Genomic DNA, 26,934 nt, shown 5'->3' with positions numbered 1-26,934 from the left:
CATATCCCATCCCTTTCAAATCCCTCCCCTTGTCCCTTCCCTCCCAAACTCCCCCCTCACCCCTCCCCTTCAAATCTCCCCACCCTCATTGCTTCTCAATTTCCCCCCTCTCATTCCCCCTCCTCAAAGCGTCCTCCCCGCTTCTTCCCCCTTCCAACTCTCACCTCCATCTCCCCCAACCTTCTGCCTCGCTCTTCCCCCTCCTCAAATAACACCTCATTGTGCCTCACCCAATCACCATCAAACCTTTTGTCCGCCCCATCCTGCCCTTTCTCCGAGCTATTCTGAAATCTCTGACACACCTTCAACAGCTCTCCCTACCTCTTCCACCTCTTCCACATCTTACCCTACCCCTCCTCCCCCCTGTTCTGTATCTGATGCTCCCCCTTCCTCTTCATTAACGGTATGGACCTCAAACATCCGGGGCCTTCGTTCAAACTTAACTGATCTCTCCATACAGGTTGCTTCTGTCAAACCAGACGTGATCTGCTTAACAGAAACTTTCCTCCTTTATGATGTCTCTGATTCCTTAGTATCTCTTCCGGGCTACTCCCTCCTCCGGTATGATAGACCTGAGCGTCGTCCTGGAGGTGGGGTTGCTATCTTTATCAAAAACTCTCTTCCTCACTCGCCCTGCACTGCACTCTCTCCACCTCACCCCCAGGAATACCTCTGGCTACGGCTTCCCCTTCGCTCCCACCTCTTGTTCATATGTGTGTTGTACCGTCCACCAAACAGTGATGACTCCATCTACATCTCGCTGTCTGATAATATGGACCAACTTCTATCTACTCATCCCAACTCTCTCTTCCTCATATGTGGTGATTTCAACTGTCATCATGCCAGTTGGCTGGGTGTGGGTACCTCTCTCACCAGCCATGGCTCCTCAGCAAAGGACTTCTGCGACTCACTGGGACTGACACAATCTGTCAATTTCCCGACCCGGATCTCAGTCAATGGAACATCTTCTCTTCTGGACTTGGTTATGACTAACTTCCCTGAAAATGTCTGCTGCTCTTCTTCTGCTCCAATCGGATCATCTGATCATGTCCTTGTTAAAGTGGACATCTCTCTGACCATCCTCAGGGAGCCTGCTCAGCGTCGACGAGTCTGGCATTTCACTCAGGCCAACTGGCACGGTCTTCAAGCAGCCATCAATCATCTGGACTGGTCTCCCATCTCTACCACCTCTGACATCAACTCATCCTGGGAATTCTTCCAAAGTAAATTGCTCTCTCTCATGCACAGATTTATCCCATCTCATCTTCAGTTGTCATACCCTTCCTCCCGTCCATGGTACACGGAATCTTGTGGTGAGGCTGTTGCCCAGAAACAACTTGCCTTCGTCTCCTGGAAAGCAAATCCAACGGAAGGAAATCTCATTTCCTTTCACAAAGCCCGAAACAAGTGTGTGTCCACCCTCAGGAGAGCTAGCAAACAATATCTCTCCGTTCTCAAGACCGAACTCTCTTATCTGTCTCCCTCTTCCAAATCCTGGTGGCGCCTGGTCAAATCCGTTTCTGGTGTTTGTTCCCCCTCCATCCCCTCCCTTACCTCAAACGGCTACACAGCTGACTCCGCACGTGAAAAAGCTGAATGCCTCAACTCTGTGTTTGCCTCTAAATCTTGTGTCCCAAACCCATCCCTCTCTGTACCCACCATACCCAGTCGTACCCTGCTGCTCCTGCACTCCGTGTCCTTTCCTCCTGACAAGGTGGAAAAGTTTCTGTCAACCCTCGACTCTGATTCTGCAACTGGACCCGACGGCATCAGCCCACGGGTCCTAAAATCCTGCTCTGCTGCTCTATCTCACCCTCTCTCTGTTCTCTTCACCCTCTCTTTTGCTCAAGGTCAACTGCCATCTGCTTGGAAATCAGCCAACATCACCGCTATGCACAAAAAAGGTGCAAAAACAGATCCTAGCAACTACAGACCAATCAGCCTTCTCCCAATTATCAGCAAAGTCATGGAATCCATCATTGCTTCGGATATGAAATCTTTCCTCTTCTCCAATGGCTTGATCTCTGATCATCAATTTGGTTTCAGACCAGGTCACTCTACTCTGGACATGCTGCTTCTGCTGTCTCAACAATGGATGGAGGTCCTCAATGCCAAACAGGAAATTAGAGCTGTCTCCCTCGACATATCACGTGCCTTCGACACGGTCTGGCACCCCGCTCTGCTCAGCAAACTCTCCTCCTTTAGTATCCATGGAAATCTCCACGCATGGCTGGCGGACTTCCTCTCTAGTCGTCGTCAACGTGTGGCCCTGAATGGATTTCTCTCATCTCCTCTGCCTGTTCAGGCTGGAGTTCCCCAAGGCAGTGTTCTGGGCCCCGTGCTTTTTCTGGTCTTCATCAATGATCTCTCTGACTCTCTTGAAAATCCTCTCTATCTCTTTGCTGATGACTCCACTATCTGCCGCTCCATTCCTCTTCCCTCAGATCGGCAGTCTGCAGCCTCCTCACTCTCTGAAGACTTGGACAAAATCACAGACTGGTCAAACAAGTGGAACATGTCTTTCAATCCTGACAAATCTCACACTCTTACTATGTCTCTCCGAAAAGATCGACTGGACAACCCTCCCATCTACTTTCTCAACAATCCTCTCCAAGAAGTTCTGTCGCTCAAGCTTTTGGGTCTCACTATCTGCCATGATCTTTCTTGGGAAAACCACATTTCCAAGCTGGCCTCCAAAGCCAGTCGCCGACTGGGCATCCTCCGTCGTGCGAAGTCCTTCCTCGGCACACCTGAGCTCCTCACCACATACAAGGCTTTCATCCGCAGCTCAATGAAATACTGTTCTCCCCTATGGGCCGGTGCTCCTGCCTCACACCTAGCTCGGCTTCACGCTGTTGAAACCAAAGCTTTCAGAATTATTGGAATCTCCCACGATGAAGCTATCTCTGAGGGCCTTTCACTCACTCACCGCAGGCAGGTTGGTGGTCTTTCCCTCTTCTACCGACTCCTCTCTGGCCTTGCCCCCCCAGCTCTCTCTGGGCTCTGTCCCCCAAATATTCCTACAGGTCGCACAAGATCTGCCAGCAACCCTCTGATGGTTAAACTGCCGAAATCTCGGCTCTCTGCTCACCTTCACTCTTTCATTCCTCTTTTCTCCCGCCTCTGGAACAAACCCCCTCACTCCCTTCAATCCCACTCCTCCCTCCAGGTCTTTAAAACAGCTGTTCACCACCATCTTATCTTCCCCCATCCAAAACCTTGATCTTTTCTACCCCCGCTAATTCACCCCAGATCCACCTTGTTTGAAATTCCAACTTCTTTCCTGGAAGTCCTGGCAGTGTCCATATGTTTTATACCTCTCCCACCGCCCCATTCCCTTGCCCCCCCCCCCCCCAAAGCTCTCGCCCTCTCTCAGATCTCTCGATGTCTCCATGTCTCTCGGTCCCTGCTCTCAAATGTTGTGTTTGTGTCCTTCCCCCTCTCTCCCCATCTTGTCTACCGCTCCCGATGTTATATGTTTTATGTGTCGGTTTGTTTTTCTGTTTCTGTGTGATTAATGTTCGCTCTTTCACGAGCCTCGATCTTGTATTGAAAAAAAAAAAAAAAAAAAAAAAACTGCTAGAGGTTAAAAAAAAAAAGTTTAGGTTAGCAAAAACGGGAAAATAATGTAAATTGCACAGTTATATTGTAAAAAAAAAAAAGGCCTTCTTCAGGGAACAAATAATGGGTTAACAACTTACAGCTGTTCTGCAGCAATGTAAGTAAATTAAGCCTTGAAAGTTGATGCAAACAATTCCTGCAGGTGTCCCAACCTCTGCTGATTACTTGATTACAAACCCCCTGTCTGTTTCAAAGCAGTATTGGAACAGACTGTTATTACACCCTCTGAAGCATTATTTGGACAATATTGCACTGCAGGAAGCAGTATATTGGAAACTGAAGGAAACTCTGACAGGAAGAGGTCTGGCAGACCCAAAGCCACAACAGAATCAGAAGACAAGTATCTGAGAGTCAACAGCTTGCATGATAGGCGGCTCACAGGACGACAGCTTCAAGCACAGCTTAACACTGGTCGAAGTAAGCAAGTCTCAGTTTCAACTGTGAAGAGAAGACTTCACAGTTGATGTCAAGTGGCAGTAAGAAAGCCATTGCTAAGATGGCAAAATAAGAAAAAGAGGCTTGCCTGGGCCATGAAGCACCGCCAGTGGACTACTGAAGACTGGAAGAAGGTCTTATGGACCGATTAATCAAAATTTGAAATCTTTGGTTCATCACACAGGGTTTTTGTACACCGTCGAGTAGGTGAAAGGATGGTTCCTCAGTGTATGACACCAACTGTGAAACATGGAGTAGGAAGCGTGATGGTCTGGGGCTCTTTTGCTGGATCCAGAGTCGTCGACTTGCACATCATGACTGGCACCCTGAACCAAAAGGGCTACCACAGCATTTTGCAGTGCCATGCAATACCCTCTGGTATACGCCTAGTTGGTCAGGGGTTCATCCTACAGCAAGATAATGACCCTAAACTTACCTCCAGGCTATGTCAAAACTACCATTGGGGAAAAGAACAAGACGGTAGGCTTCAAATCATGGAATGGCCAGCACAGTCTCCAGACTTAAACCCCATCGAGATGGTTTGGGATGAACTGGACAGAAGGGTGAAAGCAAAGCAACCTACAAGTGCAATACATTTGTGGGAACTTCTGCAAGAGTGTTGGGAAGAACTTCCCGAACAATATTTGATTTCCATTGTGGAAAGAATGCCACGAGTGTGTTCGGCGGTTATATCTGCAAAAGGTGGCTACTTTGCTGAGTCAAAAATTTAAATTAAATTTTGTTAAACAAAATGATTCTATGATGTATTTTTTTTTATCTCAAATTGTTTATTTGTTGTATGCTTAATTTCAGAGTACATTGAGACATTAAACTGTGTAAATTTCAATAAAAACTGGAAAAATTGAGGTGTTCTAAAACTTTTGACCAGTAGTGTGTATGTATGTATATATATATATATATATACATATATATATATATATATATATATATATATATATATATATATATATATATATATATATATATATAGTTACGGTTCTCCGCCGCCCTTCTTCCCCTTGCCAAGGGGGGATTAATCCCCTTGTTCTTTCTGGGCTTGACGGAACCGAGACTTGAAACGCCCCTTCCGGGAAAACGCAAAGTAGGGTTTCGGGACCAACTCTCGCTCGTACCTAATTCCCTGCACCGCCACGGAAGCAAGCCTTGCACGAGCCACGTGTGGTTTGGGTACGCCGAGCAGATTGAGTACCACGTGGTCTGTGCAGTCTTAGTTAGTGGAACCCGATTCGAGCGGTTCTATTCGTACCACGCTTAGCCAATGAAGAAAGCACAGGAACGATCGAATGGAAGTAAGGAAGAACACAGGTTTAATTATTCCCACACGTATGTACAATGATTGGGGACGCAGAGACACAGGGCAGCACTTAATCAATGTTATCTTATCCCCCGGACTCGGGCCCGTCACACTCACACAGGGAATTGCAGATGGGTTGATGTTCAGCCAACGCGTCGACGTGGTCGTCCAGAAACGGCCCCGTCCGGCTCTCCACGGTCCCAGCACGTCCTGCGAAGATGGCAGCAGGCGATGGAAGGAACCTCGTAGCGCGTCTCCCGAACAAAGGCAGATGATGAGGTGGAACGGCAAATGCGGGACTTTCAGCGCAGCTGGCAATTACACAGCCGTTCTCACTTGCGCGACTTAGTGCACCGTATATGGATCGGCCTCAAACTCAATTGAGCGTCACTTATAAAAGCGCATATTTCGGTTCATGCGCGTCTTGCTTTGCCCGCGTATCTTTCACAGTTCTCCGACGCTCACAACTCCTCTTCCACGATTCCTCCACGTTGGTTAGTGCGCGCGAGTTCTCCCTGGGCAGTCCTCAAGTCTCTTTGCTCATCAATCCTTCTCTCGCACGTCCTTTTGGGGGCTTTGCGCGATGGGTTATATAGGTACACCCCAGACCTTCTGGAACCCTCTCGAACCTTCTTACCATGCCCTGTGATGCAACGCCGCGGCCACCACCTCTGAGCCGTGATTGGCCTCTCGTGCTTACCGTCAGCGCTTCTGCCGCTCCGCCCCGACCCTCCTAGCCTGCCTCGTGTTAATTCGCCCAAAATGAACCAAAGTTAGCGCAAAGGGGCATGAGGCGAGGGAAGCTGGAAAGTCGGGAGAAGTAGGGCCTATTCTGCTGACGCTACTCAACGCAGAACTAACAATGGAAAAGGACTAAGCTCACAAATACAAAGATATAACTACACTATCGCGAGGCTACATGTTGCTTGTGTGACTAACTATGAGGGGGAAATTTTAACCTTTATTAAACTCACTGTACAAACTCAAAACCGCAACAATATATATATATATATATATATACATACATACATACATACATACATACACACACACACACACACACACACACACACACACACACAAACACACACACACACACACACACAAACACACACACACACACACACACACACACACACACACACACACACACACACACACACACACACACTGCATTCAGAAAGTATTCAGACAGTATTCAGACCCCTTCACTTTTTTCACATTTTGTTATGTTGCAGCCTTATGCTGAAATCGTTTTAATTATTTTTTCCCCTCATCAATCTACACTCAATACCCCATAATGACAAAGAGAAAACAGGATTTTAGAAAGTTTTGCAAATTTATTAAAAAGAAAAAAACTGAAATATCACATTGACATAAGTATTCATACCCTTTGCTATGACACTTGAAATTTAGCTCAGGTGCCTCCCATTTCTCTTGATCATATTTGAGATGTTTTTACACGTTAATTGGAGTCCACCTGTGGTAAATTCAATTGATTGGACATGATTTGGAAAGGCACACACTTGTCTATATAAGGTCTCGCAGCTGACAATGCATGTCAGAGCAAAAACCAAACCATGAGGTTGAAGGAACTGCCTGCAGAGCTCAAAGACAGGATTGTGTCGAGGCACAGATCGAGGGAAGCCTACAAAAAAATCTCTGCTGCATTGAAGGTTCCCAAAAGCACAGTGGCCTCCATAATTCTTAAATGGAAGAAGTTTGGAACAACCACGACTCTTCCTAGAGCTGACCGCCCGGCCAAACTGAGCAATCAGGGGAGAAGGGCCTTGGTAAGAGAGGTGACCAAGAACCCGATGGTCACTCTGGCTGAGCTCCAGAGATCCTGTGTGGAAATGGGAGAAACTTCCAGAAGGACAACCATCTCTGCAACACTCCACCGATCTGGGCTTTATGGCAGAGTGGCCAGACCGAAGCCTCTCCTCAGTGAAAGACACATGAAAGCCGCTTGGAGTTTGAAAAAAGCACCTTAAGGACTCTCAGACTGTGAGAAACAAGATTCTGTGGTCTGATGAAACCAAGATTGAACTGGTTGGCTTCCGTTGGAAGATTCCACCAGAATGTGGAAAATGTATCACTCCACCAGAATCTGCAAAATGTATCACTCCACCAGAATGTGGGAAATGTATCACTCCACCAGAATCTGCAAAATGTATCACTCCACCAGAATGTGGGAAATGTACACTCCACCAGAATGTGGAAAATGTATCACTCCACCAGAATCTGCAAAATGTATCACTCCACCAGAATGTGGGAAATGTACACTCCACCAGAATGTGGAATATGTACCACTCCACCAGAATGTGGAATATGTACCACTCCACAAGAATCTGCAAAATGTACCACTCCACCAGAATGTGGAATATGTACCACTCCACCAGAATCTGGAAAATGTACCACTCCACCAGAATTTTCAAAATGTATCACTCTACCAGATTCTGCAAAATGTATCACTCTACCAGAATCTGCAAAATGTATCACTCCACCAGAATGTGGAAAATGCACCACTCTACCAGACTCTGCAAAATGTATCACTCCACCAGAATGTGGAAAATGTACCACTCTACCAGAATTTGGAAAATGTATCACTCCACCAGAATGTGGAAAATGTACCACTCCACCAGAATGTGGAAAATGTATCACTCCACCAGAATGTGGAAAATGTATCACTCCACCAGAATGTGGAAAATGTATCACTCCACCAGAATGTGGAAAATGTACCACTCCACCAGAATGTGGAAAATGTATCACTCCACCAGAATGTGGAAAATGTACCACTCTACCAGAATCTGCAAAATGTATCACTCCACCAGAATGTGGAAAATGTACCACTCCACCAGAATGTGGAAAATGTATCACTCCACCAGAATGTGGAAAATGTACCACTCTACCAGAATCTGCAAAATGTATCACTCCACCAGAATGTGGAAAATGTATCACTCTACCAGAATGTGGAAAATGTACCATTCAACCAGAATGTGGAAAATGTACCTCTACCAGAATGTGGAAAATGTATCACTCCACCAGAATGTGGAAAATGTACCATTCAACCAGAATGTGGAAAATGTACCTCTACCAGAATGTGGAAAATGTATCACTCCACCAGAATGTGGAAAATGTATCACTCTACCAGAATGTGGAAAATGTACCACTCTACCAGAATCTGCAAAATGTATCACTCCACCAGAATGTGGAAAATGTATCACTCTACCAGAATGTGGAAAATGTATCACTCCACCAGAATGTGGAAAATGTACCACTCTACCAGAATCTGCAAAATGTATCACTCCACCAGAATGTGGAAAATGTACCATTCCACCAGAATGTGGAAAATGTACCACTCCACCAGAATGTGGAAAATGTACCACTCTACCAGAATCTGCAAAATGTATCACTCCACCAGAATCTGCAAAATGTATCACTCCACCAGAATGTGGAAAATGTACCACTCCACCAGAATGTGGAAAATGTACCTCTACGAGAATGTGGAAAATGTATCACTCCACCAGAATGTGGAAAATGTATCACTCTACCAGAATGTGGAAAATGTATCACTCCACCAGAATGTGGAAAATGTACCACTCTACCAGAATCTGCAAAATGTATCACTCCACCAGAATGTGGAAAATGTACCATTCCACCAGAATGTGGAAAATGTACCACTCCACCAGAATGTGGAAAATGTACCACTCTACCAGAATCTGCAAAATGTATCACTCCACCAGAATCTGCAAAATGTATCACTCCACCAGAATGTGGAAAATGTACCACTCCACCAGAATGTGGAAAATGTACCTCTACGAGAATGTGGAAAATGTATCACTCCACCAGAATGTGGGAAATGTACACTCCACCAGAATGTGGAAAATGTATCACTCCACCAGAATCTGCAAAATGTATCACTCCACCAGAATGTGGGAAATGTACACTCCACCAGAATGTGGAAAATGTATCACTCCACCAGAATCTGCAAAATGTATCACTCCACCAGAATGTGGGAAATGTACACTCCACCAGAATGTGGAATATGTACCACTCCACCAGAATGTGGAATATGTACCACTCCACAAGAATCTGCAAAATGTACCACTCCACCAGAATGTGGAATATGTACCACTCCACCAGAATCTGGAAAATGTACCACTCCACCAGAATTTTCAAAATGTATCACTCTACCAGATTCTGCAAAATGTATCACTCTACCAGAATCTGCAAAATGTATCACTCCACCAGAATGTGGAAAATGCACCACTCTACCAGACTCTGCAAAATGTATCACTCCACCAGAATGTGGAAAATGTACCACTCTACCAGAATTTGGAAAATGTATCACTCCACCAGAATGTGGAAAATGTACCACTCCACCAGAATGTGGAAAATGTATCACTCCACCAGAATGTGGAAAATGTATCACTCCACCAGAATGTGGAAAATGTATCACTCCACCAGAATGTGGAAAATGTACCACTCCACCAGAATGTGGAAAATGTATCACTCCACCAGAATGTGGAAAATGTACCACTCTACCAGAATCTGCAAAATGTATCACTCCACCAGAATGTGGAAAATGTACCACTCCACCAGAATGTGGAAAATGTATCACTCCACCAGAATGTGGAAAATGTACCACTCTACCAGAATCTGCAAAATGTATCACTCCACCAGAATGTGGAAAATGTACCATTCAACCAGAATGTGGAAAATGTACCTCTACCAGAATGTGGAAAATGTATCACTCCACCAGAATGTGGAAAATGTATCACTCTACCAGAATGTGGAAAATGTACCACTCTACCAGAATCTGCAAAATGTATCACTCCACCAGAATGTGGAAAATGTATCACTCTACCAGAATGTGGAAAATGTATCACTCTACCAGAATGTGGAAAATGTACCACTCTACCAGAATCTGCAAAATGTATCACTCCACCAGAATGTGGAAAATGTATCACTCTACCAGAATCTGCAAAATGTATCACTCTACCAGAATCTGCAAAATGTATCACTCCACCAGAATGTGGAAAATGTACCACTCCACCAGAATGTGGAAAATGTATCACTCCACCAGAATGTGGAAAATGTACCACTCTACCAGAATCTGCAAAATGTATCACTCCACCAGAATGTGGAAAATGTACCATTCCACCAGAATGTGGAAAATGTACCACTCCACCAGAATGTGGAAAATGTACCACTCTACCAGAATCTGCAAAATGTATCACTCCACCAGAATCTGCAAAATGTATCACTCCACCAGAATGTGGAAAATGTACCACTCCACCAGAATGTGGAAAATGTACCTCTACGAGAATGTGGAAAATGTATCACTCCACCAGAATGTGGAAAATGTACCACTCCACCAGAATGTGGAAAATGTATCACTCCACCAGAATGTGGAAAATGTACCACTCCACCAGAATGTGGAAAATGTACCACTCCACTAGAATGTGGAAAATGTACCACTCTACCAGAATCTGCAAAATGTATCACTCCACCAGAATGTGGAAAATGTACCACTCTACCAGAATCTGCAAAATGTACCACTCCACCAGAATGTGGAAAATGTACCACTCCACCAGAATCTGCAAAATGTATCACTCCACCAGAATGTGGAAAATGTACCACTCCACCAGAATGTGGAAAATGTACCACTCCACCAGAATCTGCAACATGTATCACTCCACCAGAATGTGGAAAATGTACCACTCCACCAGAATCTGCAAAATGTACCACTCCACCAGAATGTGGAAAATGTACCACTCCACCAGAATCTGCAAAATGTATCACTCCACCAGAATGTGGAAAATGTACCACTCCACCAGTGGACTGAACAGACAAGCTGCGTCCAGGATAGCTTCGATAAATTTCTTAGTCCTTGTGGTCGATCAGCAACACACAGTTAATCATTGGCCTTGGGTTCGTGACGACATCTTAGTTGTTGGGCTTTTTATTTATTACGTACCCACAGGGTGCAGGGTAGAGAATGACAGACTAGATTAAGAAAAATCAAAATTGAGGGAAGAAGGTAGTGAAGACAGGGAAGATAAATAAAGTTTGGGAAAACAAAAAGGAAAGAGAAGTGGCGTGTGTCAAGGTCGCCGACGTGGCGGGAAAAGGGAGGGAAATGTGGGTGGGAAAGAACTAAACGTAAAATAAATTCACATTTGCGCACGTAATAAACAGATGGCCCCCTAATTTAATGTGCTGCCCTGAATAACGCATTTATTAATTGCAAGTGTTTAAAATACAAGTACCGTGGGCTGTCGCAGAGATTGGCATGTACGTGTATTACTATTAGACCACAAAACAGATGAAATGCCCGTGCCACGTGAGCGGAAGTGACGCGTTGTAGGCTGAAGATAAACAGGATGTGAGGGGAGGGTTATTCGTTTGTGTTGGTTGGTTGGTTCCCGTTATTACATTTTTCTGTCTTCGCGGAGGCTCTTCAGGTTTCATACTCCACACAGTCACACTCATCCATATTTTGTTCTCTTTACTCCGCCTCTTCCTCCCAATCCCTGTCGGCCTCCGCCCCTCTCTCACCCCTCCCTTCAAATCCCGATCGCTTGCTGTGCCTCCGAGCGGCGCTCACTGCTGGTATGGAGAGAGCGAGCGAAGGTGGGTATCGAGACGCGATGCGGGGCTTTACCCCGGCCTCAGACTAGCGAAGATTTGAACCATAGAGCTGTTGAATCGTCCGAAAGTCTAAAACGTTATTCTCGTGATGTTAGACGGTGTATGTGTAATGATTAAATTATTGTCTTGCAAGCCATGCGATGAGAACGGCGAAAAATAATGTTTTAAAATATATATTATTATTATTATTAAATCCAGGAGTGTTTGTAAATTATAATGAGAGCTTGCTCGCTGTTGTCCTTGGCCTCTGGCTCACGTGTTTCCATGGAAACGGGAATTTTGCCGTTCTTAACGGTATTTTTTTTAAAGCTTTAAATAATTTGTCATATTCGAGTGTTTACCATGATCCAAGGCTCATGGGAGAGTGTGTGCAGGACAAAGACATGAATATACGTCGTATGTGTACTTTGAATTGCAAGGAAAATTTTAGGACTATGAACAAGTGTATAGATAAGATAGCTCGTGGCATTTAAACCACTATAGGTTTCCACACGATGACCCATTGGTTCAGAAAGGAATGCTAAACAGGCGTAATCTAATTCACAGGTCTGCAAGAGCTTCTTCTTCTTCTTGTTGTTGTTGTTCTTGTTGTTGTGATTCTTGTTGGGGGTTGATTTTTTTTTTTTTTATGTTCCCCATTGGTCAGATATCTCCCGGACCACACCCACATTTGTAGCTTGGCTCCACCTTCCATAGCAACGAGACAAATATTGCCGCCATCTTTGTTTTCTGGTGGGCCGAACACATTAGGCCTGTAGGTCTCTGCTGATGTTATACACTGCCCGGGTTTGTTGCGTTAGATTTGCATTGGCTTTGTTTGGGTTGAGCTACGATGAAGGACCCAGAAAGATCTAATCATATGTCAAACAATGGTAAGGTTTAATCAAATTCAAACCTCTCACGCACAGTACATCAGAATGCACGGTAATCGAGTGTTACGTTACGCAAATTACTTCAACCCTTGCCTTTGTTTGGGTTGAGTGTTAGCGACGAAGGACCCCAAAATATCTAATCGTATGTCAAATATTAAGGTTTAATCAAGCCCGTCAGAACGCGTGGTGAGGTGTGGAGTTAGTTTTTTAATAGCACATTAAATGTGTGTTTCCCATTCCTGCTGTTCGTGTTAATATTTTAAGAGTGCTTTGAAAGCGCGCTTCCCAATCGGCCCGTTGCCGGATTTTGTCACAGGTTGTGACCACAGTGTTCATTCTCGTTCATAAAGGCAACGTGATGTTTCCTTTGGATTTATAAAAATGCCCATCATTCTATCACACCTGCATTGTTTCAAATGTCTGACAGAAAGGTGGGAAGGTGACACACTTACCCTTGAGCTGGCTAGTCTGGGTTTGATTCCTGACCTGGCTAAAGACTGTCATGTTGCTTCGCAGGCAAGGCCATGTACCACAAAGCCTGCCGTCCCTCGGATTGACGTATAGCTGGGTGTTCAATGGCACCGAAAATTTACAAATTTCCCAACCATGTTACCTTTGGTCGAACGTTGAAGGCCTGTCCAGCCAGTTCTTGTAAGACCGAGCCAAAACTTTCCTATTGACCACTCCCACAAGAAGGTGGGAATAATTGGGACCGTTAAAATAGTATCAGGAGTAGGAATTTTCATTGCACCAAGAATGACCACAATGACAGATGGAGAATGGCTGATGTCCCCACAGAGGGGAGAAAACTCACTGGAATGAGCCATGGTCAAAATATTTGTGGAAAGAGCTCATGGACCATTGAACATTATTATCTCCATGCCTTTTGAAAAAAACAAAAAAACAGGACATACTGTATTGTAATCATGTCTGTCTTTTTGTCCGGTATGCCATCTTCTACTAAACGGTTGTTCTGAAATTCACCAAACCTGGTAATTATGATCAGCACATGGCAAGATGGTGCAAGAGCTATATCATTTTTGGGTCCGCCCCCTGTGGCAAAGTAAAAAATTCAGACACCAAAAATGTAATTATGGGCACATTTTTAAACATTTTAAAATAAAACTTTGAAAATGCAATCAACAATGGAGGACACATGAAATATGTAACTATTTTTGGATTTGAACCCTGGTTCATGTCCCTGGGCTGGGGACTTGAGCAAAACAGAAAAAACAAAATTTGAACCCAAAATTTGATATTGGGTCGTTACTGGTGCAACTTTTATGGCATATTTCAATTTTCAACCTTGCATTGCATGGGAAGTGCGGGGGGGATTTGTGATGGCCTACCATCATCTTTGCTCTTGTTGAGCTTACGAAGGCACTGATATAACTTCTAATTGATGTACATCATATGACACCATTGAGTGTTCCTGATGTTGATGACGTTGTTTTATTCTTGCATTGCATAAATATACCAATACTAAGATGTATTAAAGGGGCAAATTTTGGCTGTTGGTGATATCATTTCTGAGTCATGTGCACAATATTGTATAACAAATAACTTTGTTTATGGTGCCCTTTTTTGTCAACATAACTGATAGCATTACCCTTTAACCAGTACGAGGATTATTTAAAATGTAACTGTGTAAAATGTTGGCAGCTTTCCCTCAATAAATGTTTGTTTTTCCTTCAGATTTATGGGATTTTTATCGTCTGCGTGTTGCTAGGTTCCCATTGTCTGGATAAGGAGGTGGGTGGGGTTGGGGGTCAGTGTGTGTCGGCTCGCAGCTTCCGGAGAGTTAACAACACGGGCTTTTTTTGGCTGTTATCCAATCATAATCTGTCCAATTATAAAAGTGACCTTTAATGAACTGGGGTAAATCGAATAGGTGTATGAATTAATTATTTATGTTTTGACATTTTCTTATTTATCCTGCTTTCAATGTATTTTTCATTGGGTTATATAAAACCTGTACCATACTCTATTTACAGAGTGTCGGTATTACCGAAGCAGTTTCTTGGCAATGGTTATACTGGGTGGTTTGCCATTGCTTTCCTGCATTGTTTTTCCGTGCTCTATACTTTCTAAATGCTGAGTGCCAAGCAAGGAAGCAGCATGTACCATTTTTAGTCTTTGGTATGAATTGGCTGGGGTTTGAACTACCTCGGCTGGTGTTTTGGGTGTTTGACTTCCCAGATTCAGAGTGGATGTGCCAACCATCTGAGATGTACAGTCGTGGCCAAAAATATTGGCTCCCTTGCACTTTTTTCAAATAACTCACAATTTTCTCTAAAAATAAATTGAAATTGACAAAATTATTTGGTCTCCACAATTCTTTATTTCACTGTTGATATTACAGAACCTTTGTTTTTGATTCAGAACTTAATATATCCTTTTAAATCAGAAAATAAAAAATGGCATTGACAAAATTATTGACACAATTATTGACACCCTCGACTTAATATTTGGTAGCACAGCCTTTGGACAAAATAACTGCAGTCAAGCGCTTCCTATAGCCATGAATGAGCTTCCTAAATCTCTCTACTGGCAGTTTGGCCCACTATTCTTGTGCAAACTGCTCCAGTTTTCCCACATTTGAGTGCTTTTTAGCTGCGATGAGCAGCTCTATGAGAGGACCGCGTTGTTGTTCTTGTTGTTGGGGCGCCTTTTTGAATAGCGCATGCGCATACACTCGGACGTGCGTTGGTATGAGGTAAGAACATCGTGGACTAAAATCGCGATTTGTTTGAAGAAACCAGAATAAATTTAGCAACAAAGACAACATGAATGTTTTCATGTCCATCTCGTTTCACAGAACTTGACACAAATTAGGTGTAATTATTGAATAGCGCATGCGCATACACGAGGACGGGTGTTGGTATGAGGTAAGAACATCTCGGACTAAAATCGCGATTTGTTTGAAGAAACCAGAATAAATTTAGCTAAAAGCCGAAAAGACGCTAGTGCATGCGTATAATTTAATGACTGCTCGAATTTGGTAGTGCATATTGCAACGGATATCCTCATGATTCTACACGTCGCAGCTGGTGACCACACTGTGGTCATTTTTCTCTTGTTCAAGTGTGTTTGGGGTCATTGTCCTGCTGCAAGACCCATGACCTTCGATGGAGACTTAGCTTTCTGAAACTGTGTTGAACATTGCGCTCCAAAATGCCTTGGTAATCTCCTGATTCCATGATGCCATGCACACATTCAAGGCACCCAGTGCCAGAGGCAGCACAGCAAACCCAAAACTTCACTGAAACCTCCTCCATGTTTGACTGTAGGGAAGGCATTCTTTTCTTTGAAGGCTTCATTTTGTTTTCTGTAAACATAGAGGTGATGTGCTTTTCTAAAAAAGCTCTAATTTGGTCTCAACTGTCCACATGACATTGTCCCAGAAGGATTTTGGATTGTCCAGGTGTGTTTTGAAAAACTCGAGTCAGGCTTTCTTATGTCTCTCTCTCAGCAGTGGAGTCCTCCTGGGTCTACTACCATAGAACCCCCTTTCATTGAGTTGGCAATGGATGGTGCAAGTTGAAACTGTCGTACCTTGTGTCTGAAGGTCAGCTTGAAACTGTTTGGCAGTTGATCGAGGTGCTTTCTCCACTATTCGAACAATCCTTCGCTTCAATCTTCAATCAATCTTTCTCTTGCGGCCATAGCCAGGAAGGTTTGCTGCAGTGCCATGGGCCTTATACTTCCTGATATCATTGCATACGGTGGACACAGGAACATCAAGGTCTCTGGAGATGGACTTGTAGCTTTGAGATTGTCCATGCTTGGCTACAATCTTGTGTCTGACCTCCTCAGACAATTCTCTGGTTTTCTTTCTTTTCTCCTTGCTCATTGCGGTACACACAGTGACCTAAAACAGCAGAATGACTCGTTTTCTCTATTCAAACTGGTTGAATGAGTGATTTTTATATTGCAAGAACCTGAAACTCATCACAGGCGAGTTCAATTCCAAAGTAAAGGTGAATCGCCTGCTTGAAATCTAATTCTTTCCTAACAACTTCTAAAAGGTGCCAATAATATTGTCCGGGCCATTTTAGGATTTCTGCGTGCAATAAGCTAAGATTTAGTAATTTTTTCAGATTTTTTTTTTTGTGTTGTTCCACTGCAGACCAAAGAAATACATATGTGGATACCAAAATATTTTTTAATTTCAACAATTTTCTGGAAGAAATGGTGCATTTTTTGAAAGAAGTGCAAAGGAGCCAATATTTGTGTTTGTGTGTGTGTGTGGGAGGGGGGGGGGGGGGTGTGTGTGTATGTGTATGTATATATATATATATATATATTGTTACGGATTCGTCACTTCCGTTGTTGTGGTTTTCATCCACTGTAAACATTTTTGATTCCATGTATTGTTATTATTGTCGTTTAAGGGAAATAGATATTACTATTTTCGAAAAGTAAAAAAGTTAATGTTAAAATGAAACCGGAACCGAAAGACGACGAAGAGGAAGAGGAGAAAAAGAAGGCGGAGCGAGTGGAGTCGGACAAGAAGCATAGTTGCTTTGCGGTCTGGAACGAACATTGGCGAGCAAGAGTCACGAGTGAACTTTGGGTTTCCCAGGAAAGGGATTCCTGCGACAGTTATCGCTGTGACAGATTAACCTGCGTGTCAGGTTTTGCGATTAATTCCGAAGAGAATCATTGAAGGGCCGTTTCATCTCGAACGGGCCGTCGGCCATTTTGACTCGCGCGCTTTGCGCGTCGAGCAAGGTTTCTTTGCTTCGTTAGCCGTTTTCACCGGATTCAGACGTATCTGGTGTGGGTGTGTAACGTGGCTTTTGATTGGAAAATCTGTGTGTCGCCGACTGTGAGCCGTGGAACGTCCATACCCGAGGGTGTGATTTCCCAGTCGCCTGGAGGGCGCCTTTGGATTTCCCAGTCGCCTTGAGGGCGCCTTTGTGCAGCTTTGGCTGCATGACTGTGACTGTGACTGTCATTCGAACGGGATTCTGGTCTCGATTGGACATCGTTCTGATGATCGCTCGAGCGAAGCAACTTTGGCTTTGAAGCCGGGAAAGAGACATTGGGAATGTTCTTGTTTCACTCACTTGGAGCACAGTGAGTTATATATTACGAAACTGATGGTACCATCATAGGATATATTGATTGTACTTTTGATTACTATTATTGTTGTACTGTTGTTCTTGTGTGATCTTAATACAATATTTGCTTGTTGGTAACAATTGGTGTGGCTTCACCATTGATCTTTGACATACAGAATAACACATTTTTTTGCCGTGACTGCTCTCGGGGCTTGGAGGTACACCGTGACCAGGGGTCGGGGAGGAGCACGTAACAATATATATATATATATATATATATATATATATACACACACAAGTTCAAAACACACCTGGTCACAAGTGTGCCACACTGACCGGGTCCTCAGTCGAGGTCCTCAGCATCATCCCGTTTCGGTCCTTCAACCTCGATACGGGCAGCTAAGGTGGGCCAGCATGGGCACATACACATCCACATGCAGCAACTACACCTGGATGCGTACATACACCCACCCCCAGCCAGTGCGAACGCAGACTACAACAACAAATCGCCTCCACATCCAGAATCCACAGCACCAAACAAACATGGTGGAACACTCAAACACCCACCTCAAACACCACCACTCACCAACAAAACACACCAGATCATACATACATACACACACAACACCAACCAACCACCTACCCTTACAACATACACCACTCAACATACAAACACACACACTCATGCAAAAATGAATTCATGCAAAAACACACACGCACACCCAATCACTCACTCATGGACACAAAATAAGAAATAATAATAGTAACAAAAAAACAAAAAACATATATATATATATATATATATATATATATATATATATATATATATATATATATATATATATATATATATATATATATATATATATATATATATATATATATACACATACACATACAGTAGTGACCCCTAATTCCGAACGCCCCTCATCTCGAACTACTCTAATTCCGAACCGTAAATTCGAGAAAATTTTGTCCCTAATTCCGAATGTATTTCTATAACCGAACCGCCAACATAGCATTAGCGTCGTTAATATTTCCCGCCGCGAGCGTCGTTCATATTTCCCGCGCATCTTCGCGCAGCATCACCCACGCCTGCTCCCGCATGCACAACCCGGAAGTCGCTTTGTTCCTTCAGTTCGTCGGTTGTACTAGTTCTGGCAGCATCTCTCGTGTGTTCGTCGCTAGTTTACCTCGTGTTTTCACCTTGATTTGTGCTTTTTTTCTTTGAAGATAACCCTTACCCATTCACCATGGCACCTAAGAAGAGCAGTGAAGGCAATAAGAATAAGAGGAAGGTGGTGAGAGCGACAATTGAGGTGAAGAAACAACTTATCGCTAAGCATGAGGGCGGTATGCGTGTGATGGATATCGCTGCTATGTTCGAGATGCCAAAATCGACCGTGTGTACGATTTTGAAAAATAAGGAAGTGATTAAAGCAGCTGATGTGGCAAAAGGTGTTACGACTCTGACCCCTAGGACATCGAAGTTTATGGAGGAGATAGAAAAACTCCTCTTAGTTTGGATAAATGAGAAACAGTTGGTTGGTGCTGCCATCTCTGAGGGCATTATCTGTGAGAAAGCGAAGCTCCTGCACGGTGACCTTATAAAAGACTTGCCTGGAAGTAGTGCTGATGGTGATGAGTTTAAGGCTAGTAGGGGGTGGTTTGAAAAGTTTAAGAGAAGAAGTGGGATCCACAGTGTTGTTATGCATGGAGAGGCTGCTAGTTCGAATAAGGATGGAGCAGCAGACTTTGTGAATAAATTTAGTGCGTTTGTGAACACTGAGGGGTATGTGGCACAACAGGTGTTCAATTGTGATGAGACAGGCCTCTTCTGGAAAAAGATGCCAAGGAGGACCTACATAACGAAGGAAGAGAAGTCTGTACCAGGCCATAAGCCAATGAAAGATAGGCTTACTCTCTTGTTGTGTGCTAATGCTAGTGGAGACTGCAAGATAAAGCCTTTGCTTGTGTTGAAGTGGCAGTGGAAATTTCTTCAGAGGAGGAAGAGGGAGCTAGTGGTAACATTTCCAGTGCTGAAATTAAAGAACTGTGCTTCCATTGGTCTAAAACACAGGCCATTGTTGAAAAGTGGCACCCTAATAAAGCAGTGGTTAACAGGAGCATTAACTTGTTCAGTGACAATGTGATTGACCACTTCAGAAAAATTAAGAAAAGTCGCCAACACCAGGCAACTTTGGAGAGGTGGTTCTCTAAAGAAAGCAAGCCGAGTGAGCCCCAACCCTCTACAAGTGGTGTTGAGACAAAGAGAGCAAACACCAGAAGCACAGTCATCTGATGTTAGCTTGGAAGGTGTCTCACCTTCCAAGCAATAAAACCCTCTCCCTCCTTCCTCCTCTCCAGCTTCCACATGCACCATCAGAACTCTCCACTAAGGTAAATGCAGTTATTTTCATGTTAGTACATTTATTTATTGTTTTTTTTATTATTATTATTATTTGATATTTAGGGCATTTACTCATCTTATTTTACCTTGAATCATGTGTATTTGCAGTTAACAGTGTCTTGATAATGAGTTTTTGGGGTCCAGGAACGGATTAATTCACTTTCCATTATTTATTATGAGGAAAATAGTTTCTAATTCCGAACTTTTCCCAATCCGAACTGCCGCTGGAACGAATTGAATTCGGATTTAGAGGTCCCACTGTATATATATGTATTTACATACATATACAGTGGGACCTCTAAATCCGAATTTAATTCGTTCCAGTGGCAGTTCGGATTGGGAAAAGTTCGGAATTAGAAACTATTTTCCTCATAATAAATAATGGAAAGTGAATTTATATATATATATATATATATATATATATATATATATATATATATATATATATATATATATATATATATATATATTGTTGCGGATCTCAGATTACGGCGCTCCCCTTACCGAGGGGGGTTTAATCCCCTCGTCTATTACACTGGCCGTCCGAGTCCTAGAATATATCGCGCTCCTTTGCGAGGTTGAGGTTGACCAGGATGACTGGCCAATGGGGTCCCAGATAACCTTCGCCAACCTTGCCGCAAAGCAGGGCGCTACTTCTGCCCGAGCCACGGACAAGATGGAATTTTGCCGAGCGGTTTAGCAATCCGAAGCTCAAGCCGTTAGCAATAAAACTAACCCGATTATGAGCGGTTCTAATCGTGCCACAGGTATTCAATTGGGAAAAGACTAAAGCGACCGGATGAGAGGAAAACCCAAAGAATAAGAGGGGTGAAGGAAGAACAAATATGATTTATTAACTACACTAAAAGAGGAAACGAAAGGCAAGAATATACAAAAGAAGGAAATAAAAGGACATAGGGCAACCTTATCTAAACAGTCTTAACTTATCACGACCCCAGGACAAACAGACAGACTCACACGGAATGGTAGCTGGTAGGGGAGGAAGGTCCAGGCAGATGGTTCCAGGCGATGGGATCTGTCCAGGCTCCGGGTCCGCGGGCGAAGAACGGCAGGCAGCTTCGCATATCGTTGGCGCGCGACCGGACCTTACATATGCGAGGGGCTGGAATGCTGCGTACGTATAGCGTGCCGAACGCTCTCAAAACCAAACGGCAGTTCGTATCAAACGATCGTTCCAAGAGATCCTCTGCGCAGTGTTCTTATCGTCCGCCGTCTCTGCGCTGTTCTCTCAAGTTTGACTCCTTCTCTCTCCCTGGCGCAACTCTCCCATCTGCCGCATCTGCATCTCTCCCTGAGAGGGCTTGGCGCTTGCGCTTTTATAACCCGCTTAGAAATCAAGCCGCGCTTCATCGAGCCACGCCTATTAACTAGCTCACCTCAGCCCTGGTTGGTCAGCGAGGGCTCACTGGCTCCACCCTCGACGGCTCGTGGGTGAGGCCACACCTCTTCCCGTGGCTCCGCCCCTTCTTTCCTCGAGCCGATCGCATGTTCAATGGAGTTTGGAGCGAGCGCTAAAGCAACGACGACGGCAATAAGATTATGTGGCAGCATTGGGAAGGACAAGCCCCGTTGAAGGTGCTATTGGCACTTAGAGAGAGAGAGAGAGAGAGAGAGAGAGAGATAGATTGGGGATAATTGAAGGGGCCTAGGTTATTTGATTAATGCAACGCAGATTCAACTATTGGAAACAGATCCTTACCTGAAACACATACTAATGAAATAACTAAAGAAGAAGCCTATGGTGTGCTATGTGTTGCTCGTGGCCTAACTAGGGTGCGACCTTTGACCTTTACACCAAAAATGGGAATATTTACAGGGGATTATTTATAAGGGAATATTACAGATATTTACAAAGTGGAGGGTTCTAAAAACCACAAATATATATATATATATATATATATATATATATATATTATATATATATATATATATAGCAGGGGCGGGCAACCTTTTCAGAGTGAGGGCCAGATGAGACTTTTGGAAGGAGATCGCGGGCCGGAGTGAAAAACGAAATCTCAGAATTACTATATTTTGTTTACATGAATAGATTGTACAAAAATTGCATTGAACACTCTACAAATCAATGAGACTGCTGGTGCTGTTTGCCATGAAGAAGTATTTCCATGTCTGGCTCGATGGTTGAGGTAGACAACAGAAGAATGTCATTGAGGTGGCGGTCCGAGAGTTGGGAGCGAAGGTGAGACTCCGTGTACTTCATTTTCGAGAAGAGCTGTTCACAGCAGTAGGTGCTGCCGAACATGGCCACAATGCGTTGGACATGGGCAATGTATTTTTGAAAATTGTTAGAAGGGAGAACGGTGTCGCGGAAGAAGGACAATGGAGAAGAGGTGCGGAACTTCGCCTTCATTTCATCGTTGCACTGCAGCTCCACCAACTCCATCTGTAAGGAGGCAGGGGCGTCTTCCACGGGGAAGTCAAAGGGAGCAGTGAAAAGCTTGAAGTCCGCAGCCAGCACCCTGACTCCTGCAAAACGGGAAGCAAATTCCTCACGTAGAGAGTTGACGACACTAACGCAAGTGCCCAGGTCCACATCGTCAGGGGCACATGCAGCAAGGCGAGGAAAATGCACAAACTGACCAGAAGCCAATTGAGCCTCCCACAAGCGCAGTTTAACCTCGAAGGCAGTGATGTGCGCGTACATGTCTGTCACGAGAATGTCTTTGCCTTGCAGCTTTATGTTGAGGGTGTTCAGGTGCGCCGTGATGTCCGTGAGCAGGGCCAGGCGAGCTAGCCACCGCGGATCAGAGAATTGATCAGCGTGGGGAAGGTTCTTCTGACGTAGAAAGGTGGCAATCTCCTGCTGTAGGTCGCACACCCGAGACAGCATGGCCCCACGACTCAGCCAGCGTACCTCACAGAAGTAGAGCAGGTCGTTGTAGTGCACGTTCACCTCGTCCATCAGTGCCTGGAACTGACGATGGTTAAGGCTGCGGGAGAGGATGGAGTTGACGACCTTCACCACGACAGACATGACACCAACGAGGTTGGCAGACTTAGCGCACAGGGACTCTTGGTGGATGATGCAGTGCATCTTGTTAATGGGCTGAGTGTATCCGGCGGCTGCACAGTGACGCACTAGCAGCGAAGCGGCGCCCTTCTTCTCACCAACCATCGCCGGGGCACCGTCGGTCGTCACACACACAAGACGGGAGAGGTCCAGGGAGTGCTGATCAACACACAGAAGCACGGCGTCGCAGATGTCTATCCCAGTGGTGGTGTCGCGCAGCGGGACAAGCTGGAGGAATTCCTCACACACTTGAAAGTCAGCGGTGACGCCACGGATGAAAACGGACAGCTGGGCCGTGTCCTTTGTGTCGGTGCTCTCATCCAGAGCGAGGGAAAAGGCGACGAAATTTGAGCTGCGTGTTTTGAGTGAGTCGTGCACGTTTTCCGACATATCCTCGATGCGGCGACGAACGGTGCGGGACGAAAGGCTCACGTTCTCAAAGGCGGAACGCTGCTCTGGACAGACGGAGTCCACTACAGCGAGGAGGCATTCCTTGATGAAGTCCCCATCCGCGAATGGCTTCATTCGGCGAGCAAGGATGCGGGAGACTTCATAACTGGCGCGCGTCACCTTTTCGGCCTCAGTATTCTGCTTGCGGAAGAGTGAAGTTTGTTTCTCCAAGTTGCCTGATAGTCTAACCATGGCGTCCTTCCTTTCGGTGGCAGACACCGACGCGAAGTTTGACGAGCGGTGCTCTGTCTCCCAGTGGCGGCGCACGTTGTACTCTTTTAGGACAGCCAAAGTCTTCAAGCATATGAGGCACTGGGCTTGTCCAAAGCGCTCGATGAAGAAGTACTTCTCCCACTCAGGGTTGAAGATCCGACGCTCGAGGTCCACTTTCCTCTTCTTAACACGCTGGGTCGCAGACATGATGAGCTGAAAAGGAAGAAAATTAGGTATATCAGCAATGAATAAATGATGTAACAGCAAGCAATCTGGGGCACAAAAAATCTCGGAAGACGAATTGTACAGATGAATGTATTTATTTTGCGCGCACGTGGCCAACGCTGAATATGACACAGTTTCACCGTAAAACTGAAATACAGGAAATGAATCAGTCTGCATACTTTTTTTTTTAAAGAGTTCGTTTTCCTTTTAAACAAAAGTTCGTCAATTTCGTTTTCCTTTTAAACAAAAGTTCGTCAATTTCTTTTTTCTTTTACAAACAGAAAGTTCGTTATATATATTTTTTCTTTACAAATAGAAAGTTCGTTATATTTTTATTTTTACAAATAAAAAGGGAGAATAAAATTATTTAAACGCAGCAAATGAAAGATAATAACATGTTCTAACAAACAAAACAAAGCAAATTGAAAGAAAGTGAAAATTGAAATAGGTTTAGAGAACTCTGCGTCGCTTACCTCTTTGTTGCAAGTTATTTGTCCCAGACACCAACGTTTGTCGCAAGCTGACTGAATCGGAAGGACGTCCGTATCACATGCCGGCTGATTTGAAAAGACCGCCTATCAGCAAGCAGGCGGTGTCTAGGCAAGACAGTTCCCCGTGCGCATGTCTTCCGGAAGAGGACGGTGCTGAAGACAAAATGTCCCTTTCTTGAATTCAGACCGGCTAAATATAAACTCTTACATTTACAAATGATATGAGTTTTACTGGGAGGTCCGCGGGCCGGATTGCAATAATAAAGCCTAGCAGGGTGGCGGGCCGGACGCTAAGCCTTCGCGGGCCGGATGTGGCCCGCGGGCCGGGGGTTGCCCACCCCTGATATATAGTAACCGATTTGAGAATCCTGTAATTTTTGTAAATATCACCCTCTGTAAATAGTAATTCTTGTAAATACCTCTGTTTTGTGTGAAAGATCAAAGGTCATCCTTTTAGTTAGTCCATCGCATGCACGTAGAAAATCATAGACCTCTCTATAGTTATTTCTTATTCTATGTTAGTTTAAGGCTCTGTTTCCCATTAATTGACACTGCATTGCACCAGATCAAATAAGATAGATCCCCTACAATATCGCCGTGGCCTCCCAAAGCGCCAGCATCGCGGCGTTCGCCACCGTTGCATTGGGTGGGGTTATTGGCATCACCATCGCCCCTTTCAATTGCCAACTGCATTTGCCCTCCATTACGGCGTGCTCTAACTCGGGGAAGAAAGGCGTGTCTCCACCTCGTCATCAGAAGGAGGAGTGAGCCAGCCCCGATCAACCAACCAAGGATGAGAGGTTTGGCCTGAGAGGGCGGAGAGAGAGCGTTCGAGGAGGTTCGCGAAAGTTCCATGGGCGTGGTTATATAACCCGTCGCGCGGAGCCCCCCCCCCCCCCACAGCAGTCGACCGAAGTTCAGTTCAGAGAGTTCAGTTGAGGGACTGCTTCAAGAGAGGTGGGAAGGACGAGAGATGCGTAAGGGGCCAGAGGAGAGGGTGAGTTCTGGAGAGGAAAGCGCATAACCAAGGAGCACAAGGCGAATGAGAATAGGCACGCCCTGCTCGCGATACCAACCAGCACTCTGAGGAACAACAAGTGCGGGCACGCGAACCTCGATGTGCCGCGGTCCTCGGATCTCCCTGTCGCCCGTTCTGTGAACCAGAGTGCGAGGAGTCGGAGCTGTCACCTCCAGCCCTGCCGTTTGCACGGACCTGAACCTTCTCATCCTTCCACCCATTCCTGCCATTCCATCCTTTTGTGTATGTGTTTGTTTTGTGTCTTGTCCCTGGGAATAAGTTAAGCTTGTATAAGTAGAATTGCACTGTCTTCTTCCTCTTCTGTAAATTACTTTCGTTTTCTTTCCTTCTCCCTTGGTTTCTTTGATTGTGTAAATAGTAGTTAATAAATCCCTGTTATTCCTACCTTTGCCTTCTTTTCTTCACATCCGTTCGTCCTTGTGATTTCCATCATTGAGCACCTGTGGCACGATTTGGCCAACACATAGGAATCGGGTTTAGTACTTGCTAATGGTTCGAACCGCGGGCTGCTAACCCGCTCGGCAAATAACATCTTGTCCGTGGTTTCGAACGGGGCTATCCACCGACTTTGTGGAGAGGTTGGCGGAGGTGTACGGGACTCCCTTGACCAATCACCTCGGCCAATCTCACCCCACGAAGAAGCGGGATAGTTCCAGGGTCGGGGAGACGGACCAGCTTAACAGGACAAGGGGCTAACCACCCCTTGCTAACAGGAGAGCCGTCCCCCGTTTCCGTAACTATATATATATATATATATATATATATATATATATATATATATATATATATATATATATATATATATATATATATATATATATATATATATATATATATATATATACAGTGAAACCTTGACTTACGAGTGCACCAACGTACGAGTTTTCCGAGATACGAGCCGTCGCTCGGGCGGTTTATTGCTTTGAGATGCGAGCCGAGATCTGAGTTACGAGCTTACGCCACCCGCCACCAAGTGGGTTCCGGTCACATGGTTATCTTGCCGTGCAAGCATCTCTGCCGTATATCGCTGCTGCTTTGTTTTCGCATTTTGGTTATTTTGGAAAATTTCTTAGTTTTAACCATGGGTCCTA

The 26,934-nt window shown here is 44.7% G+C and overlaps 1 protein-coding gene across 5 annotated transcripts in view; it reads left to right on the top strand.

The window, feature by feature from the left end:
* Positions 1-26,934, top strand: part of LOC137421765 (tumor protein D52) — a 259,164-nt gene that overhangs the window by 155,780 nt on the left and 76,450 nt on the right. Inside the window, exon 1 of one of the 5 annotated variants that reach the window (XM_068108139.2) lies at positions 11,741-12,010. The exons of 3 other annotated variants lie outside the window; for them this stretch is intronic. In XM_068108139.2, coding sequence (XP_067964240.1) covers positions 11,992-12,010 — 19 coding nt within the window. In that variant the 5' untranslated portion in view covers positions 11,741-11,991. Of the gene's footprint in view, positions 1-11,740; positions 12,011-26,934 lie in introns of those variants that run through there. One more of the 5 variants, XM_068108138.2, reaches the window with a different exon arrangement.

Source organism: Myxine glutinosa, chromosome 2, assembly GCF_964187855.1.
Source record: "Myxine glutinosa chromosome 2, kmMyxGlut1.1, whole genome shotgun sequence".
NCBI lineage: Eukaryota > Metazoa > Chordata > Myxini > Myxiniformes > Myxinidae > Myxine > Myxine glutinosa.
Note: the sequence above shows the minus strand (reverse complement) of the source record. Positions and strands in the feature narration are given on the sequence as shown.